A 20,963-nucleotide genomic window follows, 5' to 3' on the forward strand; every position below is an offset into this window, starting at 1 on the left:
AGTGTTTAATACATATGGTACAATAGACAAATTTACATTTGCACTGGAACATAGCAAGATACTGTCTATTATCACATGGGTCAATGTCCATGGCTAATAAAAATGAGTGTGGGGCCACATTAGGCCCCGGGCCATAGTTTGGACCCCCCTGGCTGCTCTATGACCTGTGTCTTACAGATGAGTTGACCCTAGAACACATTACCCAACACAGAACAATATATTTCTATTGGAGTACTGTCTCTTTAAAAAAGCTCTTCTAATGAAAATCCCCACTAACACCCTCGGGTGCCTTCCTCCACCCACGCTTCAGGCTCGGGCCGGGCCGGGGACAGGAGCCACATCCCCGGAGCACGGAGCTCGTGTTTGGCCGCTCAGCTCGGTCAGGTACGGTACGTTAGACAGAGTTTCCCGCCTCTGGCCTGTCCTTCATTAGTTGGTGCGTCATTAGTGTCTTTATGAGCCGCGCGGGTCGAGCCTGGGACAGGTCCAGGTCACTATGTGTGTCGCTCTCGCAACACAAGGTTAGGCACAGGGACATCTTTACCCGCTCTCCGTGCACTTTAGGCAGATACTGAGGGCTGACACGGCTCCAACAGGTGCTACCGCTCCGGGTGTTTGTTTTCAGGGACCTTGGTCAGTTTAGTGACCGCGAAGAGGAGCTCCAAACGGGACAGCTGGAGCAGGTGCGGTGTCACCACCTGAGGGATAAGGACAGCCTTTACTGTTATACGGTCATATGCTGCCATGTATAAATGACAAACTGCAGGTTAAACCTAAGCTTTTGACATAACATTTAGCCTATAAACACGAACGGAGCCTAGTCTCAGCTCAACATGGGCAAAATGCTACAGGGCACAGTAAAGAAAAGGCCCTAATAATGACCAGTGTGGCCTTTTCATAAAGAGGAGTAAAGAGCTAAGGGAGACAAAGCATGAAATACATATATACATAGAGTCTAGGTCTGTTTTGGCCTATAACCATAATCAGGCTGTGATATAGCCAGCATTTGTTTGCTAGATTAGCCCACACCAAGACAGGGCAGAGTTGACATTTCTTCTAAATAAAGGTTTTGGCCCTGTGTGAGTGGCTAATATTACTCTGTTGTCATTATTAACTGAATTAACCTTTTATTTGACAGGCTTTTATGGCAGAAGAATGAGCGTCTAGGCCTACTCTAAAGTGAGGTAATGTTCAAAGTGTCTTTTAAGTGATGATCAGTCAGTTATATAGAAATTCCATTGTCATTATTTCTTAAGATGTGATGCAGCTGTGAGGGATTGAAGAAGTAAAACTTATTCACACATATTTTCAGACACCTCTTTGTATTCTGTTACATAAAAACATGTACACTGCCTACATTAATTGTTGCCATAACAGAGAGTGCTCCTCATGAAGCTAACTGTGTAACTGTGGACTAAGTGGGTTTATTTCATTTGAGTGTGTCTGGCTCTGCATAGATAGATCTGTTAACACTACCTTAGCCACTTTCTTCTCTGTCCAATAGTTTTCTAAACTTAGAAAGGGCTCTTGTCTGAACTGAAGTTCAATCCAGTCCCCAAGTCTGTTTGAATGCTATTAATATATACACAGTATAGAAATATCACAATATCCATCTAATATACAAAATATTGTTTGTTTTACTCTAGCTCGTCAAACCTATGTGTTGTTAGGATATATAGGTAATTTTGTGACTAGTATTATGACTATAGTCCAATTGAATTGGCTTTACACACAACAGCACCCATCAACCTCACTGATGACATCACTCCCTCCTGTCTAATTTGATCTCTGTGGGGTTTTAGCAGAGTCACGCTAAAATGAATAAATAATTAAATAAAGGAGTGGACGGGGAGCTGCAGGTGGATGTCACTGACACCATGTTAAAAATTACACAAATAAAATACAAACTTCACTAGAGGACACTTCTGTGTTTAGAAAGAGAGATGTTTCTGTCTCAGTGCTAACGCAAATGCTAATTTGGAGACATAATAAATATGAAAACATGCTGTTTATTTTATATTTTATTTTAATAAAAGTTAGCATAAGCTTTGAGATACAGCGAGCTAGTGTACTAACGTGCTGCTGTGCACATTGACCACATGAAATTGGGCTGAGGGACATTGAACAGACTAGAGTGTAAGTATCGGACAAGTCCAGTCTCCTGCAATGTTCTGTGGCGGAGTATGTAAGTGTTTAGACAACTGCTCTGTGAATGTTCCCACTGTTGTTAACACCTGTCAGCAGCTTGTGCACACACTAAACTTTACTCGCAGGCTTTTGTCAGGACCAAATGACCTGTCCTCTACACAGAGAGCTATCTCGGCGCTAACAAAGAAGATATTATGAAGAAATTAGTCAGAACAGGACCATTACAAGAAAAGATCACAGTTAAACAATTTGTCGCAATTAAACTTGATGGAGCCCAGTGAGTGCATGAATCTCCCATAATTCTTTGGTACCTTGTTGAGTGCCGAACAGTCCATCTCTTGCTGCCCTTTGGCTCTGGAAAGCACTTCAGCTTTGACCTTTGTTTTATCATCCCCAAAGATAATGAGACTTTTTCTGATTGGACAGAGGGAGCCCTGACTCTGAGTGGAGCAGGCCCAGGCTTAGGGGGTGGGTGCAGTGGAGGCGCTCTAGAAGAATCCTGCCGGGTCTATATTAGCCTGGTGAATCACAGCGCGCCGGGCATACCAGGTGTCCGCTTTCATGCCATATAAGTCCACCCCCCCTCCTCCTTACACCCCCTCCCACCCCTCCGCTTCCCCCACAATGCCACACTGCTATCTCCTTCTATTCTTAGGCTGTCACTTCGGCGCGTCCAAGCAGGCAGGTCCCCCACTGATTTTTTACATTGTAGGTTGATGATTTTGGCTTTTTTTTTTCTTATTTGACTTCCTGTATTTGATCTGTCTAGCTGCTGCGGGTGGTGTGTGATCCAGGTTTGCGTGAGTTATCTGTCCTGTCTGTTGAAGAATGAGCTGCTACACAGTGTCATTGCCAGGTCCTGGGCCCTGGGGCTTCAGGCTACAAGGAGGAAAAGACTTCAATATGCCCCTCACTATCTCCAGGGTAAGTCCAGCTGGTCATAAGTTTATCTGTGCTACCGTTCAAAAGTTGTTCAAATGTTGGTGTTAAAACAATACCTTGATTTGACAAGATGCTTGGTTTGAATGGGTGAATGGTGCAGCTTACTCGGATTTTCCAATACTATCTCAGAATAAGGCTTGTCAGAAGTATCGAAAATCAGATACAGGTCGATACTAAAGCTAGTATTGAAACAAAATACTTATTTGAGCAGGTATTGATACTAAAAAGTCTCAGGATTCACAGGACAGAGATTAACCTTTGCTGAACAGCTTTCGAATGATCTTGAGCTGCATCAGGACAAGTATAAGACACATAGAGTATTATACACCCACGGACCACTATGAACCTACCTGGACCACTGAGGGATTACACAGATGGGAATGTAAAAGAAAGTACTATGTTTTAATGTTCAAAATCGCATTCTATTGTCTAAATAAAGTATTTTTTATTATCATCGTGGCATCACAATCAGTATTGAGTATTGAGTTTATTCCTTAGTTAGTATCAAGTTTGAAATTTTAGTATTGTGACAACACTATTCAGAATTTTTTTATAATCAACATGACAATAATGACACAAAAGTCACATTTTCACAACATTTTAGCAATCCATCTCAAATGCGTTAAAACATCGTTGAAAATTACTTGAGTTAGGTTCAAGTTAAAATATGGATGAACTGAAAAAAACAACTGGTAAATAGTGCTGAAATATCACTTAAATACTGTTATGTGAAAGACTACAGGGCAAGTTTGTTTTATTTTTAAATTGGCCTTTTAAAAAACAACTTGATATTCTAATTTTGCATACGTGTCTCCTTATCAACTTTTTCTACCTTACAGTAGTACAGACGCAGAGTCATCAGGTCATTCATTTGGGAGCCTACTCAAACTAAATAGAGAAAGAGACAAACAGAATCTTTGTGCAAGTTCGATGTTGGTGCTATGCATGCCCCTATACATGATGTTACATAATGGATAGGCAGCTAACATGTGTAATGACTATCTACCTTTGAAACATCATTCAACCTATGATTTGACTTACACAAAGCTTCCACTGATCGATCCTTTCCCTTCAGTGCATTGTGGGATAGCTCTGGGTTTGTTATAGGATTTGACACATGTACAGTATGGGATGGGCCCCTGCCTTTGGCCCCTGTGTCTGGGTGTGACGGCTGGCAGCAGGGGCAGGAGCCAGAGCCCAAAAGAGGAGCAGGCTGCCTGGTGTGGGTTTCACTGTCCTCTGTGAATAGAATAGTTCCAGCAGCCACTGAGCACTCAATAGTACACTGTCCAAACTCAATAGTGCCACAGTTCAACTCTGATCACAAAGACGCAAACAGCAATAGCACAGTGATGAGTTAGAGGAACGTCCCTACCACACTTCAGATGTGTTTGTCTAGAAGCATTAATATGTGCAGTACTTTGAATTGAGTTCCACACATTTATAAATCTGGAGCGGCTCTACTGAAAGAGATCAAGAAAGTCACAACAGTGGAACTGGTCTTCCCTGTCCGCAGATGCTCAAAGCACTTCCCTCTGCATGTTTTTCACAAACAAAATATTTTGTATTTATTTTCGTAAATATTTCCATATTTCCACTAATATAGGCTGAAGTATGTTGCCATGTTTGTTTTGTTTTCTTTGTTTGCTTCACCCTTGGCTCCGCCTAAACCACAGTGCTGCCCTGTGATTGGTCTGAACCATTGGTGGCCTGGGCCAGATGGATTCTGGCCTCTGAGATTTTGAACTCACAAATATCATGCAAATTCCTCTTGCTGTGAAGAAGAATCACAAAGACAATGGAAATGGTTCCTTTGATGATGAACTTAAGGATTTTGTAAAAATATCTAGCTGTGATTTTTCTGACAAGCCTTGTAATTATGTTTGAAGAGGTCTAAACAATAGGATTGGCTTTTTTTTTTTTACATAATAAGATTATTTGTTTGCGAAAATAAATAATGCAGCCTTTGTGACTGACCATTCATATTGTGCTTTCACAAGTGTTGTTTTGTGGAAAGCTGGCAGCAGGAAGCCATTCAAAAGACAAAGATAAGACTTGATACCCCCTTAAAGTGCTTTCAGAATACACATGCTTATTAAAACTAGTTTGAAAATGCATCATACATGTGTCTTTGGTAATATTTTGAGTTGATTTTTCCATTTGTCAAGTTCGTGGGCACAGAATAAAGAGTATGTGGGTTGAGAAGTGTTACAGATACAGCTGAAAATAGCACGTGAGTGAGTAAAGGTTGTTCTGACCCACAGTGGAAACACTTGAGAGGTGATTTAGAGACTGTTTGCCGACATTAAATCTGGACAAAGCGCTACCATTGATTTCCATCTGCAGTTATCAATATGTCTGTTTAGCCTTGTCTAGTATAGACTTTGCTTTTGTCTCGTGTTAAAGGCCCCTGTCTGTCAGTCCAAATGCCGTGTTCCAAATGCAGCTATTAGAGTTTTCCATCAGTTTGAAGAATTAGCAGCAGTGTCCAATACACTTAAGTCTACAAAGCCATTGGCCCCGTTTGCCACTCATTGTTTGTATTGGTCACATAGCTGATAAGAGGACATTTGCAGTCTATAGTGAGACAGACTGATGCAGCTGGAACACACAAGGTCCTGCCAATCATGAATGGTGCTTTCCCTGGTCCCCATCGTCATTCAGTGCTGTACAGCTGATGGTACAATGGATAGTTCTACGTCAGTGTTTGAGACTTTTCCCTCTTCAGCCAAATCCAGTCCTCTAAAACCTCAACTTAAGACACAGGTTTTTGACAAGTGAGTCTATATGAGGTTTAAAAGACAGTGAATCATCAATTATGACATCCATTTGTTTAAAAGAGTTTACAACTTCAGTTACTGACCCGGCAGGTGTAACAACCAAAGGAACGTTCTGCTTGCTCCTTATTTGTACAGAACAGAATCAACAGTAAAAACATTTTCTAAATTTTTGTCCTCAGTGAGTGAAGACACAAAAGAATAGATGAACTTGCCATCATTGAAAAAAATGACAACTTGCATTGCTCGTGGCTTGTGTGCTCATGGTCTGTGTGGCATACCTGTCGCCCTGTGAGCTACAGCAGCACCAGTGCTCACTGACTATCAGTGTTTTTACAAGCTCCCATAAAACATTCAGATGTCTACACATGAATGAATTTCCAAATATGTACTTTCACTATGGCCACATATTCACTATGAGGAACGATGTGAACAACAAAAGTATATTTTTTCTCAGGGTGAAGCCTAAAAATGGTCAGCAAAGTTGACAATAAGACAGTAAGGCTAACAGAACCTACCATTTATGAGTTATGAGTTGTAATTCAAACAGTGAGGTTATCTTCTCTTTTACAGTTAGGAAACTATCCAGATCCAGTGTTTCCCATAGATTATGTTAAGATTATGGTGGCACAAATTATTTTATATGAATAATTTAATAATAATAATAATAATAATAATAATGGCTTACTCTTGTAATGCGCTTTTCAAAGCCTCTCAAAGCGATACACTATAGTCATTATTCATTCATTTCCACACTTGGTGATGGTAAGCTACTACTGTAGCCACAGCTGCCCTAGGGCAGACTGATGGAAGCAAGGCTGCCAATCTGCGCCATCGGCCCCACCACCTATTATTCGCGCACACACCACTTTCATACTAGGCCAGGGGTGTCCAAACTAAGGCCCGGGGGCCAAATGCGGCCCTCAGACCAATTTTTATCGGCCCTCAAGCCTCCATAAGCAGTACTTTTAACGGCAAATTAAACTATTTCTATCACTATAACCTCAAACATCACATTGCATTGTGATAGAGACCTAAAATGAATGTGTTTCAAGCCTTATTAATGGCTCCATCAAAGCTGCATTTAAAGCACCGTGCTGCATTGATCACCAGTCTGTGGCCCTCCGCTTTGAATATGTTTTGAGATGTGGCCCTCTGTACTAGGCAATGTGGGTGAAGTGTCTTGCCTAAGGACACAATGACAGAACTTGGTCTGAGCCGGACTCAATCCTCCGACCTTCGGGTTGGGGGACCAACACTCTAACCACTGAGCCACTGTCGCTCAATTCAATCATTGTCATGTGGTGTAAGCATGTCACTTACTGCCTATATTTAATATTTAGTCATTGTGGTGTCAGTGTAGTTTATGGTAATAAAATGACCAAGTAAAAATTTTTTTATATAGTCTAGTTGTTTTTAGACTATGGGGGAGAATTTTAGACTATGGGGGGGCCACCATAGCCTCCTGTATTAATGGCAAACACTGAGATCTGACCTGTCCTCCAGTTTGTGAAGTCTTTTGTAAGAACATTCAATGGTCCTGGTCACATGCTCACTGACTTGCATGGGAACTAGTAGTGTCTGCATGGCAGATTTATAAGCTTTGAAATCATGTTATGAAGCATTGTAAATTGAATACCTTTTAGCTTTGAGGGGTGAGTTTTACTGTAATACTGTTAGTTAGTTTACTTTGATACTGTTAGACACAGTACCGTTATTTCAAGACCAGACTTACAGATGCAGAGTAAACCAATCATAGAAGCTGTTTACCTTTGTATGCTGGGTAAATGTTGTGGTCAGAATGAACTGAGGTGGTCAAATCTCTGTGGAGCAGCACCCGTGGACGTTTTGTCCTCCTCAGTATTGAGGACTCATGTGAGTGTTTAGTCTGCTCCACATCCCTGTCGGACCCTGTCAGGCCCTGTCATGCGTCGGGCTCTCTGTGGGCTCTCCCAGGCTCTGGCCCCTAGCTGATGTACAGTTGGTTTTACAGTTGGCTGAGTGAAAGCTGAGCGCTCTAACACTGAGCTGACTCAGCTCAGGAGCTGCTGAGGCTGCTGGATCCTGTTTCTGATGGGGAATCCATGTCTCCTGTTTACACCCCTACAGGCTAACTTTAGCTTTTTTCATTTCTAATTTCTTTACTTTGCCTTGGAGAATTCTATTTTTGTCTGCACCATTGATGGCACTTTGTTTCATAGCAGTATTTTAATAAAAGCCCTAGTGTAGTGTTGTGTCCTAATGTATTTGTTTGTACCCCCGATGTTTACATTGCTGCTGATGTTTTATTATACTGGGGCATTGGCATTATTTGTCAAGTGTTTCTGATCACTAAGTGTAGGACACATCCTTCAGGTCCACATTGGCAACAGCTGTGTGCAGCACACAGGGACTTATCTCTGGATCTTGAGCTTGAGTCAGGACTATAGCTGAAGTATTAGCCTGTTGTGGATGTTTAAGTTGAATGTGGTATTTTCTATCAATCCTATGTGATAAACTGTCAGTACTAAGAGATAGTAAGAAATACTAAAAATAACATATCAGTGGTTGTTGTCTGTTTTGTTCAGACCTATAGGAGTCTCTTACATCACTGTGTCTGAGAGCACAGCTGATTGACTCTGCTGGAGGACTCTGAACAAACGTGTGCATTTCTCTGGTAGAAGTAGTGCTGAGCTGAACAATGTGCAGTCTGTCCGAGCTGTGGAGTGGCCTACTTTACCCTGCACTGACTGACCCACTTCGACTGAGTCTGACATCCAACACCAGAGACCAAACACTCGCGCACTACAGGCACTTTAACATGTGCACGGGTAGCTGAAGCTGACATCTGACACATAAGGCACAAAGCTCTTCAAAGAAATGTTTCAGGAAATACTGTAGCTATTTATTTGTTGTTGTACATCATCAGGCCTAAAGTGATGTGACAAACAGTTGAAATGTGTGGGCAGTGCAGTCCGAGTGAGAATGTATGTGAGGCAGCAGAACGTGTGTCAGATGTGTGTGCGGTTAGTCTAAAAACAGCCCTGGTGCTGTCAGCAGTGTGAGCAGCTCCCAGGCAAACTGCAGGCCTCACTGCACACCAACCCTCCACAAGGTTTAACCGAGCAGAGTATATGCAGACATGGCCTTGAGAATGCCAGATCTTTAGAGAACATGGTACAAAATGTGACTACATAGCTCTTGTATCAACTTTCTAGTAAAACAGGGTCATGGATGAGTTTGGTCGTGTAAGAGTTTGCATTTCAAATCATATTATTTGGGGAAAATAATAAAAATCGGCCTTTATAAATAATTAAGTATTCCATAAAGAATTTAGCCCCAGTTGAATAAAAAGTATTACCAGAAATAAAAAAGCCTACTTAAACATAGCTTGATAATTTGATATAATACTATAAAATAATGTTTTAAACTCAGCTTCAGACACAGTGACAGAGACATTGTAAGATGTTTCATCTCACTGTTTCTAAAGGCAACATATTATTTATGTTTGAGCTCTGTAAAAAGAGGAGAGGCTGACTGGAGCACATGGCTACTTATCATACATAAACAAGTTAGCACATTTGGCTCTGCTCCTCTGCCAGATTTGTTTAAAGTTTTGTTTTCATTGCAGAGGTAAAACAAATACTGTCCCTGTCATTAATAATGTGTTTAGAGCCTCTTCAGTCTGTGTGTAAGTTGCTCTGGGCTTTTTGTTAGCAGCAACAGCTCTATGTGGAGGACCCTATACACTGCATCACCCGATTTATTCACCAGATCCGATCCAAAAATGCCTAGATCGGTGACCAGTACCATTATTGGGTCATAAAATCCCCACTTAAAAGTACAAATCCAGTGCATTCTTATAGGTCTGTGACTCTAGGATAAAGGTCATTTGAGATAAACTGCTTTCTATTTGTCAGAGCTGTATGGCATGCTGTATGCTGGTTATTTGTATACACCTGTATTTTTAAAGCACATCCAGATTTCACCCATATGCCTACACCACATGGATCCAAACCTTATTCAGTAAGAATGAGGCTAAAACCAATTTACCCTCATAGAGGGCAGATTTTTGTATCATCTGTTGGCAGCTGTGATATTTAGTCTGCCCAGATATCGGGATCACAAACGCCATGGCTAAAATGTAAAGATCTCAAAGCCTGAATAATGCATAGGGCTTTAAATGTGACCTCACACAACCTCTGTAAACATAGATACATACTTTACTTTGGCCTTGTGAAAATAACTGTGCTATTTCGGATAGAGAAAACCATTTGAATAGTGCGGATGTTGATATTGGCTAAAAGACCTCTGTGTATAGAATCCGACTCTATTAGGCAGGCTGTCTCCAGAGGATATGCAGTATTTCTCAGTAAACACAACGCCCCTGTCAGCTGTTCAATGAAAAGTGCCACAGAGGAAACAGTGGCACAGCTCAGGTCACACACAGGGCACTCACATTGGTGTGGGCGACGCCTCCTGTCTCACTGGATAAATTCATTATTCTATGGTGCAGAATATTGTAGTTCACCTGCCTTTATTTCTTCTAACATTGACATATGAAGACATATTATGTAAAACTGAGCTTTTAACTGTTATAATCACTCAAAGTTGCATTTTGGTGGATTCATGTTTGAGTAATCTTGTATTGAGGTTTGAGAGCTCAGAAATTTTCTGTCTTCACCTGTCTCCTATCTCCTCTCACTGCTCTCTACTTGATAATTGAGACTGCAGGTCATATATGTAGGGCTCAGAAAAAAATAAAAATAAATCTTCTGGCTATTTTTCAATAATTAAAGGCGGGGCCTCTCACTTCTGCTGTTGTGTCTACTATCTGTTATCTTACCATTTTAGATCAAAATGAATCTAATTTTATCATTTTATTTTATATTGAATAAAATGCACAATAATTAAATTGTTGTTGTTCATTTAAATGCATATCAATTAACATGAACCCATTAAATATGCCATATTTAGCCCTAAAAGCTAATTTCCATGTATAGTTTCATAGCAGGTTGATGTCAAGACACAGCCACAAAACAAAGCACAAGCAAACACAAACATATTCTAAGCCACATAGACATAGAAAGTAAACTTTTGTAAAAACAGCTTAGGTAGATTATAAAAGAACATTTCTCAGTAAAATAACATTAGACAGAATGACACATACAACATTAGTAAGTCCACATTGTGATGGCAGGTTTTCATTGTCCAAGGTTCTGAGTGTTGCCATATTCCTAATATTTGCTGTGTTTTGTGTACACAAAAGTAGCGCTGGTTAGGCCTGTTGCGATAACAAAGTTTGAAGTGTGATATATCGCTGAAGTAAATGTAGATTATAAATAAATAATACTGAAAACAAATAACAACAACCTATAAATTGGGTGACCATTTACTACATTTTCTTGGGCCCTTACCAGTACTCTAGAGTGTTGCCCCGTTCTCTAAAGCAGCTCCAATATGGTGTCCAGCTGGAGATGTCCCATGAATATAAATCTGGAGACCGGACCCCGTCAGCTTGTCACTGTGTGTGGCATATGGTGATTCGTCTCCATGGGGCGCTGTTTGATTCAGGCTCATTCACTCCCATTCAGACTAAATGTCAGGCGCATGAGTCAGACAGAGCACAACCTTTGGCTGTGTGTGTATTGTTTCACTCTCTGATTTTCATGCAGCCTTCCTCACATTTGCTACTCTAAGACATGTTATCTTGTCACACAATATCAAAGCCACTTTAAAGATTTACGACACAACATAAATTGCAATATTCTGATGGCTGATTTGTACAGTGGAAAGTTGACAAGGGGTGGTAAAAGTGGATGTTGTTGGTGTAGTTCTATCAAAGGGGGACTATATCATGATCATGCAGAATGAGCCTCTCAATACTGAAATCCATTTGGTTTAAAACTAAAAGGACTCTCTTTGATCTGAATGGTCACTAACTGCAGCCAATCATGAATCGGTGCTAGTTCAGCCTCTGCAGCTCAGTGAGTGAATTTGGGAGGTTCTGAGGTTTCAGATGAGGCCTGCCCATAAACTGAGAATGAGAAAAACTTATATGTGTCTCTATCTGCAGGTTTAAGTGGAACTGACCTTTTTGCTACTAAACTGCATATATGGGTTATAATAGTATTGTTTATTGTTCCTAGTCCCTTTTTTCAAGTTAACTAGGTTAACTAGGTAAATTTGCTGCTTTATGATTAAAATATATATATAAAAATGGATGAGTATTGGCTCCAGTGACCACTGCAAATGGGACTTGGTGACATCACACAGCCAGATATTTCTGATTGCAAACACTAGGGTTGCAGGGGCGGAGTTTGAAGTGTGGACACCTATTAGACCATTTACACCATTCTTTATACCTCAAGACCCTGCCCCTTAAATAACGGGATATGATAATAATGAAAATATAAAGAAAGACTAGTAGCTATGACTTTATGTTTTTTGGTTTTTTTTGGGGGGGGGGGGGGTTTGGCCATATCGCCCAGCCCTACTGGCTACCCAGTAACTGTAAGAGTGTCCACTACATATAGTTGGTGTCAAAGCTTACATTTGATAGTCTTTTATCAATAATATGGCCCCAAAGTTATATTCATTTGTGAATAGCTGTTTCCCTGTAGTGTCTTGTGGATCAATGAGTCCGGTTGTAGCTGTCTATCATTCCCTCTTCCACTTTTGCTCTATGACATAATTCCACCTTTAAAGTCCCTGGTACGCCGCTGGGTGAAGTCCAAACACCGCAGCTTACTATCAGAGCACCCCCCGTAATCATGTAGGCCCCCTCTTTATCCCTCCAGGTGCAAAGGTCAAAGGTCATGGACTGAAATAGCCGGAGAGATGAGAGCGACGTGCGGGTGTGTGGATGTGAGTCAGCGAGAGTTAGCTCTGTGGACAGCTGCTGGGGGCTACACACTTGGTCTGTTTATGTTTAACAATATAATGCCAAGTAGTGTTGTCATGATACTAAAATTTCAAACTTGATTTTGATACTAAGGAATAGACTCGATACTCAATACTGATTCCAATACCATGATGACAATAAAAAAACCAAAACAATAGAATGTCATTTTCAACATTAAATCGCAATACTTTCCGTTCTATTCCCATGTGGCGTTATATCTGTGTGATCCCTCAGTCGTCCAGGTAGGTTCATAGCAGTCTTTGTAGTTTATGTGTACACTTGTTCTGATATAGCTCAAGATCACTTTTGACATCCCTAATGCCTGCAGTCTAAATGTTATGGATAATTTCACAAACATCAACAAAACCAGCCAACATGTAATTTTGAAGACGATGCAGTATTGATTTTTCACATTTTATGTATGTATGTATGTATGTCTGTATGTATGTATGTATGTATTTATAATTTAAATTTAAGCTGCTGCTTCACTCCAAGCATAGCAAACTATTATGTATAGGCCAATACTTTGCTGTTCCTCCATTAAAGGGGCTCTAATTCTCAGGTAGCTTTTTAGGTTAAAAGGCTCTTTGATCACAACCAAATTGATTGACCCCATCTCATTGATTATTTCATGGAAAACCTTCAGCCTTATGTGTTCAGCTTTTCTCCAAAAAGCCATTAACTTATTCCCTTGTGCACTGACCTGTGAGTTTAAAGCCCGCCATGTAAGGTAACTAGAACTAGAAAGGATTAGCCTCAATTTATACTACGCTTTTAGAAGTTTAAACAATAATAAAGGAAATAAGGTGATTTGGTTCAAGTTTATGTATATAGCATGTTTAAAAACAACTTTAACTGCCCAAAATATACGGACACATAGTCAAAGAACAATAAAACACCAAGATGTCCTGTCTAGCCAGTATTAAATGCCAGGGAGAAGAGGTAGGTTTTCAGTCTAGTCTTAAAATGACTTAAAGTCTTAAAGACTGAGAGGATCTGACAGGCAGAGGGAGGAAGTAGAAAATAAGTGTTTGTTGTGTCTCCTAACAGATCACCCCAGGAAGCAAGGCAGCGATGGGTAACCTCATTCAAGGGGATGTAATTGTGGCCATTGATGGCGTGAGCACCGACGGCATGACACACCTGGAGGCTCAGAACAAGATCAAGATGGCCAACTACAACCTGGCCCTCACCATGTCCAAGTGAGTGCCAGTTTAATGAAGTTATGATATATTAGATCATATTGAAACTATGCAATGACACTGGCATAATTGTCAGTAAAATAAATGGTAGTTGCCAGAGTTGAAGAGAAGACATGAAGACATTATGATAGTGTTGTCCGTTCCAGTCTAGTACAGTCCAGTCTGGCTATACTTCCATTGTAGGGAGTATTATACCTCTGTTAACACAGGCCAAGATAACAAAGACTGAACTGGCCCTCAATACAGCAAGGAATTCCTCTAACAACAATAACACAGAATTTTAATCCCAGTAAACTAAAACTGAAAGAATGACATCATCCATCCATCCATCCATTTTCTTCTGCTTATCCGGGGGGGGGGGGGCATCCAGGAGGCATCCTGAGCAGATGCCCAAGCCACCTCAGCTGGCTCCTCTCAATGTGTAGGAGCAGCGGCTCTACTCCGAGCTCCTCCCGTGTGACTGAGCTCCTCACCCTAAGAATGACATCATGAGTTGCCGAAAATAAATAGCACAATGGAACACTACAGTAGTTATTAGTTAGTTAGTTAGTTAGTTAGTTAGTTAGTTATTAGTTATTATAAGTAAAAAGATACTTGCATACATACATTACATAGATTTAAAAACAACTTCAGCTTCCCAAAGTGCTTCAACAAAAAGATACAGATAACATGATGCATAGGAAAAGATCAATAAAACACTGAGATATCCTGTATAGCTAGTGTTAAATGCCAGGGAGAACACAAGGTCTTTAAGCCATGTCACTTTCAGTGTCTGCATTCAGTAGTGTTTGAAATATCCAACACAGCACTATAAAAATATAACCATTTGGAGTTTTTGTCACATCAAGATGAATGTTCTTAATTTGTGCAATTGTTGGGCGTGTTTTTATAAGCAGCTCTTAAAAAGTCCAAATGAGACAGCTGTGTACTGTCTGCATCTAATCATAAAGTGTTTTTTATTCTCCATGAAACAAGAAGTAAAGCTACTCCACTGTTAGGATACTAGTTTCTGTTAGTGGCGTGGTGGTAAAACTCCGCTCTGGCCTCTGAAAGTTGTGAAAGGTGCTTGTAAACTCATCACTGTGAATAATTAGGATGCTCAGGTTAAAATTAACCAAATCTGCTTTTTTAAGTCTGGTGGCTTACAGTGCCTTTAAGATTTTTGCTTTTCCTGCACAGCCAAGTCATGTATTTGTAACTTTCCCTTCAGTACAAAATATGTCTCAATGAATTTTTTTGAGTTCTAGATATTTGTTGGAGCAGTGGTTGTTTTTAGCTCTTAGATGAACCTTAGATGTAAACATGTAGTGACAGTACGCCAGACAGTCACTTTATTACATTCTGAGTTCTCCCTTTGAGCGCTGTACTGTGTCCTCATCCTCCTCCTCCTCTATGTCCCGGCTTCCTCCTGCTCCTTTGGGCCCTGAGTGAGTGCTGACAGCTGGTGGTGTGAGAAGGTGGTGGCTGATGCTCGTGAGTGCACCACCGCAGGGCCAGAGTAGCATAGATGCCATGGAGTGTTATGATTGAAGATATAATTGAACTATAGTTCAAAATGAACTACAGAGCTGTGTGAACATTTTGCACAATGACATTTTACATTTATATTTAACTGTGGTCATGGATTTCTGTAAACAAACTCCACAGTTCTTGTTGAGTTATAACCTTAAAACATGAAAAACCGTACTAGGTCATTTTAAACAGAAACAAAGTTTTGCTGTGACGGTAAAGCTAACAACAACCAGCATACTAACGCACACTTTCTGATTATTAGATACAATATAATGCTTTATAATTACATTACATCCATCCAAAACACTGCTGTACCAGTTAGGGCTTGATGCGTGTCGTACATAAACCACTGTATCATTTTAGTGTTGTAATGATACGCTAATGATTTGTATCACGACAACACTACAAATGATTGATTTGTACCATTTTCCGTTTTGAAAAACGTCATTCCCAAAAAGTGACAGGTTGTCCCTTGGAGCTGTCCGAAATTGCAACCTTAATGTGGGGCAGGGGGGATTTAGCTCAATTTCGATACTAAGGAACAGACTCGATACTCAATACTGATTCTGATACCACAAAGATAACAAAAACACTCTCATATTATAAGGGTAGGCAAGTTTATTTGTATAGCACAATTTGTACACAAAGTGCTCTACAGAATAAGAAAGACATTAAAATCACAATAAAACAAATCAAAACATAAACAATCACAAATAATCGTAATAAAATGGACATTAAAAGAGAAGAGTGCATAATAAAACCTTTTCAGTCATGATGGTAAAAAGCTGCAGATGGTATTGATTTATTGTGGCTATTGAAGTTCAAGTCAGAGTCCATTATTACCCCTAGATTTCTAGCCAGATTTGAAGGTTTTAGAGAGAAAGACTGCTGACACTTTCTCTTTGTTTCTGTGGGCCAAAGATGTTGACTTCAGTCTTGTCTGAGTTTAGCTGGAGAAAGTTGTTTCACATCCACACACTGATCTGTTGGATGCAGTGGCAGAGTGAATCCACTGGTCCATATTCACCTGCTGCCAGTGAGACATAGATCTGAGTGTCATCTGCATAGTTGTGGTAGGACACATTATTGTGTGTATTAACTGGGCTAACGGCAGCATGTAGAGACTGAACAACAGGGGTCTCAGGATTGACTCCTGGGGCACCCCTCAGGTCCAGGACATTTTATCTGAAACACATTTTCCAATTTCAATAAAGAACTCCCAATCTTCTTGATAGGACATGAACCAGTTAACTGCAGTACCAAAGACGCCCACCCAGTCCTTCAGTCTCTGTAAGAGGATCCCATGATCCACAGTGTCAAAGGCAGCACTCAGATCTAACAGGATCAAGACTGAGACTTTGCCTGTATCAGTGTTCAAGCGGATGTCATTTATCACCTTGATAAGAGCAAACTGTTGAGCACCAACTTTAGAAATCTAGTGGGTAAAGCATGGAGGCAGCATGTAGATGGACTCAGACTGGTGATGATCTCTTGGACAGTTTTGTCAATTACAGGTGTAATGTGAGTCAGCGCTAAGTGTCTAAGTGGCTGCAGGGTTGTTATTTGCTTAGTGGCATTTTCAATGCGACTGAACCTTGTCATTAAAGAATACTGCAAACTCATTGCACTTAGATGTGAAAATTAGTTCAGCAGCAGAGCTGGAGAGTTTGTTGATCTGTTTACGGTTGCAAACAGGACACGAGAGTTGTTACTGCAACTTCCAATAATGTCAGAAAAATCCCTCTCCCTTGTTCTATATAAACTGTGGTTGTACATGTGCATCTTTTCTCTGTAAATCTCATAATGAACCTGGAACTTTGACTTGCGCCATTCCCACTCGTTCCTCCAGCACTCCCTTTTCCGTGCCCTGACCGAGTCATCATTCCTCTGCTTTCTGCTTATTGTTAACCATTTTAACCTCGATCAGGGCAATGGTGTTCAGAACATTCAAAGACACAGAAATGATCAGACAGAGCAACATTCACCACATTGACATTTGAAATATTTACGCCTTTTGTGATGAGCAGGTCCAGAGTGTGTCCTCTGTTGTGGGTGGGCTCGCTGACATGCTGAGTCAGATCAAAGGTTTCAAGGACAGAACTGAGCTCTTTAGCGTTTCTGTCAAACACATTATCCACATGTGCATTAACAGCACCTGTAATGACTAAACCATCAATGTCTGTGCATATGACTGAAAGCATCTCAGTAAAATCATCAATAAAACAGTACTGGGGAGGTTTGTATATGACTAGGCACTAGGTCACCCCCAAGGTCTGCGTAAGTCGACTACAGGCCGGTTCCAAAAATAGCACAACTTACTAATGATCTGAATCTAAAATTACATTTTATTCTGTAGTTTGTTTTTTTTTGTTTTTTTTTTTATCACCCTTGCTTGATGTTTAGATAAGTTAAGGTGAACTCTGGCCTACTCAGATCAAAGGTCACTATTATGCGCCTGACAAAACCAGTGCTCAGCTCACGAGCACTGTGAAGACATGCGCTGAATGCAGTTTCTTCCCCCAAAAACATGGCAGAAAAAAAAAAGATCACTTTCACAACAAATTTTACGACTGTAAAAGAAATCTACGTGTGTCTCATCTGCGGAGCAACACTTCACTATGTGTCACAAAAGCTCCACGTTAACTCCCCACCGGGATGCACTACAGGCAGAAAAAGCCCGTGAGCTAAAGGCAGCTTGGGTAAGCAACAGTCTTTTTTCACGAGACCGGCAAAAAAGTCACAAAAAGCAACCTAGATTTATTTAAAAAATAAATCTGAGTTTTCTTTAACATTACATAATTGATAACATAAACTATCTTGCACCATGTTTCAAAAAGTTTTGTTAAAAAAGTTTGTCAGTGTCTGGTGAAAATCGGACACTTTTCCAATGAGATGTAGTGATGTAAGTGATCATCTGAAAATTTAACGATTACTAAGATTAATAAAGTTAAAGTGCTGAATATTGATATCTGTTTCCCATTTTGCTGTCATTGTTAATAATTATTATGAGAAATCATTAATGTGATCAGTGTCTTCACATAAATGATTATCATTTATCATTATTAATAATGCAAAACTAAAGGAAAACTGAGCAAATTTGTTATTTCAGAAGAGCGTATCAAACTGGTAGCCCTTTGTATGACTCAGTGCCCATGAAGTTTCAAGGCTGGTGACCACCATGGTGGGTGATTGTTTTGGCTCCATTTAAAGGGAACTTATTCAAAAGAGTTGAAGTTGGGTGGAGTTGATTCCTCTAGAATTGCATTACCTGTGTTTTTATCAAGCATGTTTTGGTTAAAAACATAAGGTCAAGATTACAAGAAACAAAATCATTAATTAAAAATGATTTGTTACATAAAGATCTGTAGGACTGTTATCTTCTTACAGGGAATGTGAACTAAATTTCTCTGATTGGACCGTGTAACTGTCCTTCTGTTAATCAGTCTATGTGGTGTAACTGTAGATATAGCTCCATCACAGGGCCTCAGCATCATATTATCTTTACCATGACTGTATGTCCTGGGACAGCAGAGGCCCTGAGTGTCCTAGCTCTTGGTGATAATAAGGTGATTGTAAGTACATTCTTTTATATTACCATGTGGCTTTATAGGTTCCATAGTGGTCCATGAGCATATACTAGTATATGTGATCTTATACTTGTTCTGGTTCATTTCTGTCTTCTGAATGTGACTGTCTAGTCACAAATGAGTATATACCTTCAATACTAGTTTTAGTATTGATTAGTATTTTCGATACTTTTGACAACACTAATTTCCGGTGTTTCTTCAATGAGGCTGCACAATGTTCTGAGTTGTTTTCAGTTGTTATGTGTTCTTTGTGTGCTCTCTCAGAATCCACAGTTGTTGTCTATAATGAAGATGATTGGGATCACTCTGTCTTATTTGTGAACCTTTATAATAGTGACTCTTCTTGTGTAACAGGAGGTGTGACTATTGACTCATGTCATGTCTTTATACTGACCTAGAAACTCTTGCAAACTTTGCAAATAAATAAATAAAATGTATATTATAGCAATGTACTTGACGAATCATAACGGCTCTCGATATATGTTTTAAAAACATTTGAACCTGTAAGGTGATCACAAATTGATTAGCATTTGTGCATAATAATTCATTTGTAATACAATTTTGACATAGTTTTTTCTCAATTTTATTTATTTATTAAAGATGTTGGCCTATGTATAACAAGTATTCTGTATAGCATTGTTTAAATCTCACTGACAGCTAAGTTTTAGAAAACAGAAGACTGGGTAGCAACCATAGACTGTATATAGAAGTGCACTGAGGGAGTGTGACATCACCCATAGTGTTCGGTGCCAGCCAAATGAAGCCAGTCGAGGCTAGCAGTCATAGCAGCAAAGCTGGACCATATTTGGGAATTCAGGTGTGCAGCCAAAGAGCCAATCAGGGCAGAGGTTGTTGAAGGTACATGGCCCTTCCCACCTGTACTGCTGATTTGGTTTATCAATGAAGCACAATAGTTGTCAATCAATCCTGTTGCTAACTCTAATGGGGGAAAACCTTGGGGAAAGAAAACACCTGATTAGTCTCTTATTAATGTCCATGTCTTGATTTAGGGACAAAATAGTGAAATAAAAACACCAGGATCACCTGAACATTTTAAGACTAAGATGACAAGTCTCACAGCAGCAGTTACAGACTGAGAAGTCTTTGATTTCATTTATTAATAGAAATCAATTGGAACCAGAGCGTGAAAGAACCACTTCGCACCCACACTCACTTCCTATTTGCAGCAGGCTAGCTATGTCCGTCTATATAGCAACTGATTCAAAACAGTGTTTTTGTTACATTATTAGCAAATACCAATAATTAAATAACATTTAAAATGTAAATTAAAATCACCTTCTGTGTTTTCTGTCTCTAGGTCCAAACGCCCAGTTCAGCTGGCTGCACCAAGGATGGATTCTATTCCCATGATTCCTCATCAACAGGTATCTCCCATTCAACACATTCGATTCACAGACAAACATCAAAACATAATACTTTTTAGCTCAAAAACATAAACATTATTTAACATAGTGTTATTTTTATCATTCTGTACTATCTGATGTGTAGATTTCAATTTTAGTGTTTCAAATGAAAATGTAGACTGCAACGAGGAATCGACGAACTGTGACTTCTCGACTATAAATTAGTATTAATTAAGTATTTGGATTATCATAATCGTTATACAGACCATTAAGAACAAAGACAGTGGCATTATTAAATCAAAATGTCAAGAAAGAATAAACAATTTCTGCTTTTCATCAATTACACACCTTATCTGTATATATTCTCTGTCTTCTGTCACAAAATTTCAACCTTTATTTGGTTAAAAATTTACTTAAAAAGCTCAATGTACCAGTAGACCTGTCACTATAAATACTACATCGATTTATCGTTCGATACCTAACAGATGGAATTACATTTTTTATGGAGGAGTCAGTATTTATCATGGGGACTTTTTCTTTGAACAGGT

The 20,963-nt window shown here is 39.7% G+C and overlaps 1 protein-coding gene across 3 annotated transcripts in view; it reads left to right on the forward strand.

The window, feature by feature from the left end:
- Positions 1 to 308: 308 nt before the first annotated feature.
- Positions 309 to 20,963, forward strand: part of LOC117382764 (LIM domain-binding protein 3-like) — a 40,395-nt gene continuing 19,740 nt past the window's right edge. For 2 of the 3 annotated variants that reach the window (XM_055227428.1, XM_055227430.1), the window contains exons 1-5: positions 309 to 384; positions 1,139 to 1,184; positions 2,918 to 3,072; positions 13,801 to 13,952; positions 20,370 to 20,436. In XM_055227428.1, the coding sequence (XP_055083403.1) occupies positions 2,977 to 3,072; positions 13,801 to 13,952; positions 20,370 to 20,436 (315 nt within the window). In that variant the 5' untranslated portion in view covers positions 309 to 384; positions 1,139 to 1,184; positions 2,918 to 2,976. Of the gene's footprint in view, positions 385 to 1,138; positions 1,185 to 2,891; positions 3,073 to 13,800; positions 13,953 to 20,369; positions 20,437 to 20,963 lie in introns of those variants that run through there. The other variant, XM_055227429.1, reaches the window with a different exon arrangement.

Source organism: Periophthalmus magnuspinnatus, chromosome 15, assembly GCF_009829125.3.
Source record: "Periophthalmus magnuspinnatus isolate fPerMag1 chromosome 15, fPerMag1.2.pri, whole genome shotgun sequence".
Taxonomy (NCBI): domain Eukaryota; kingdom Metazoa; phylum Chordata; class Actinopteri; order Gobiiformes; family Gobiidae; genus Periophthalmus; species Periophthalmus magnuspinnatus.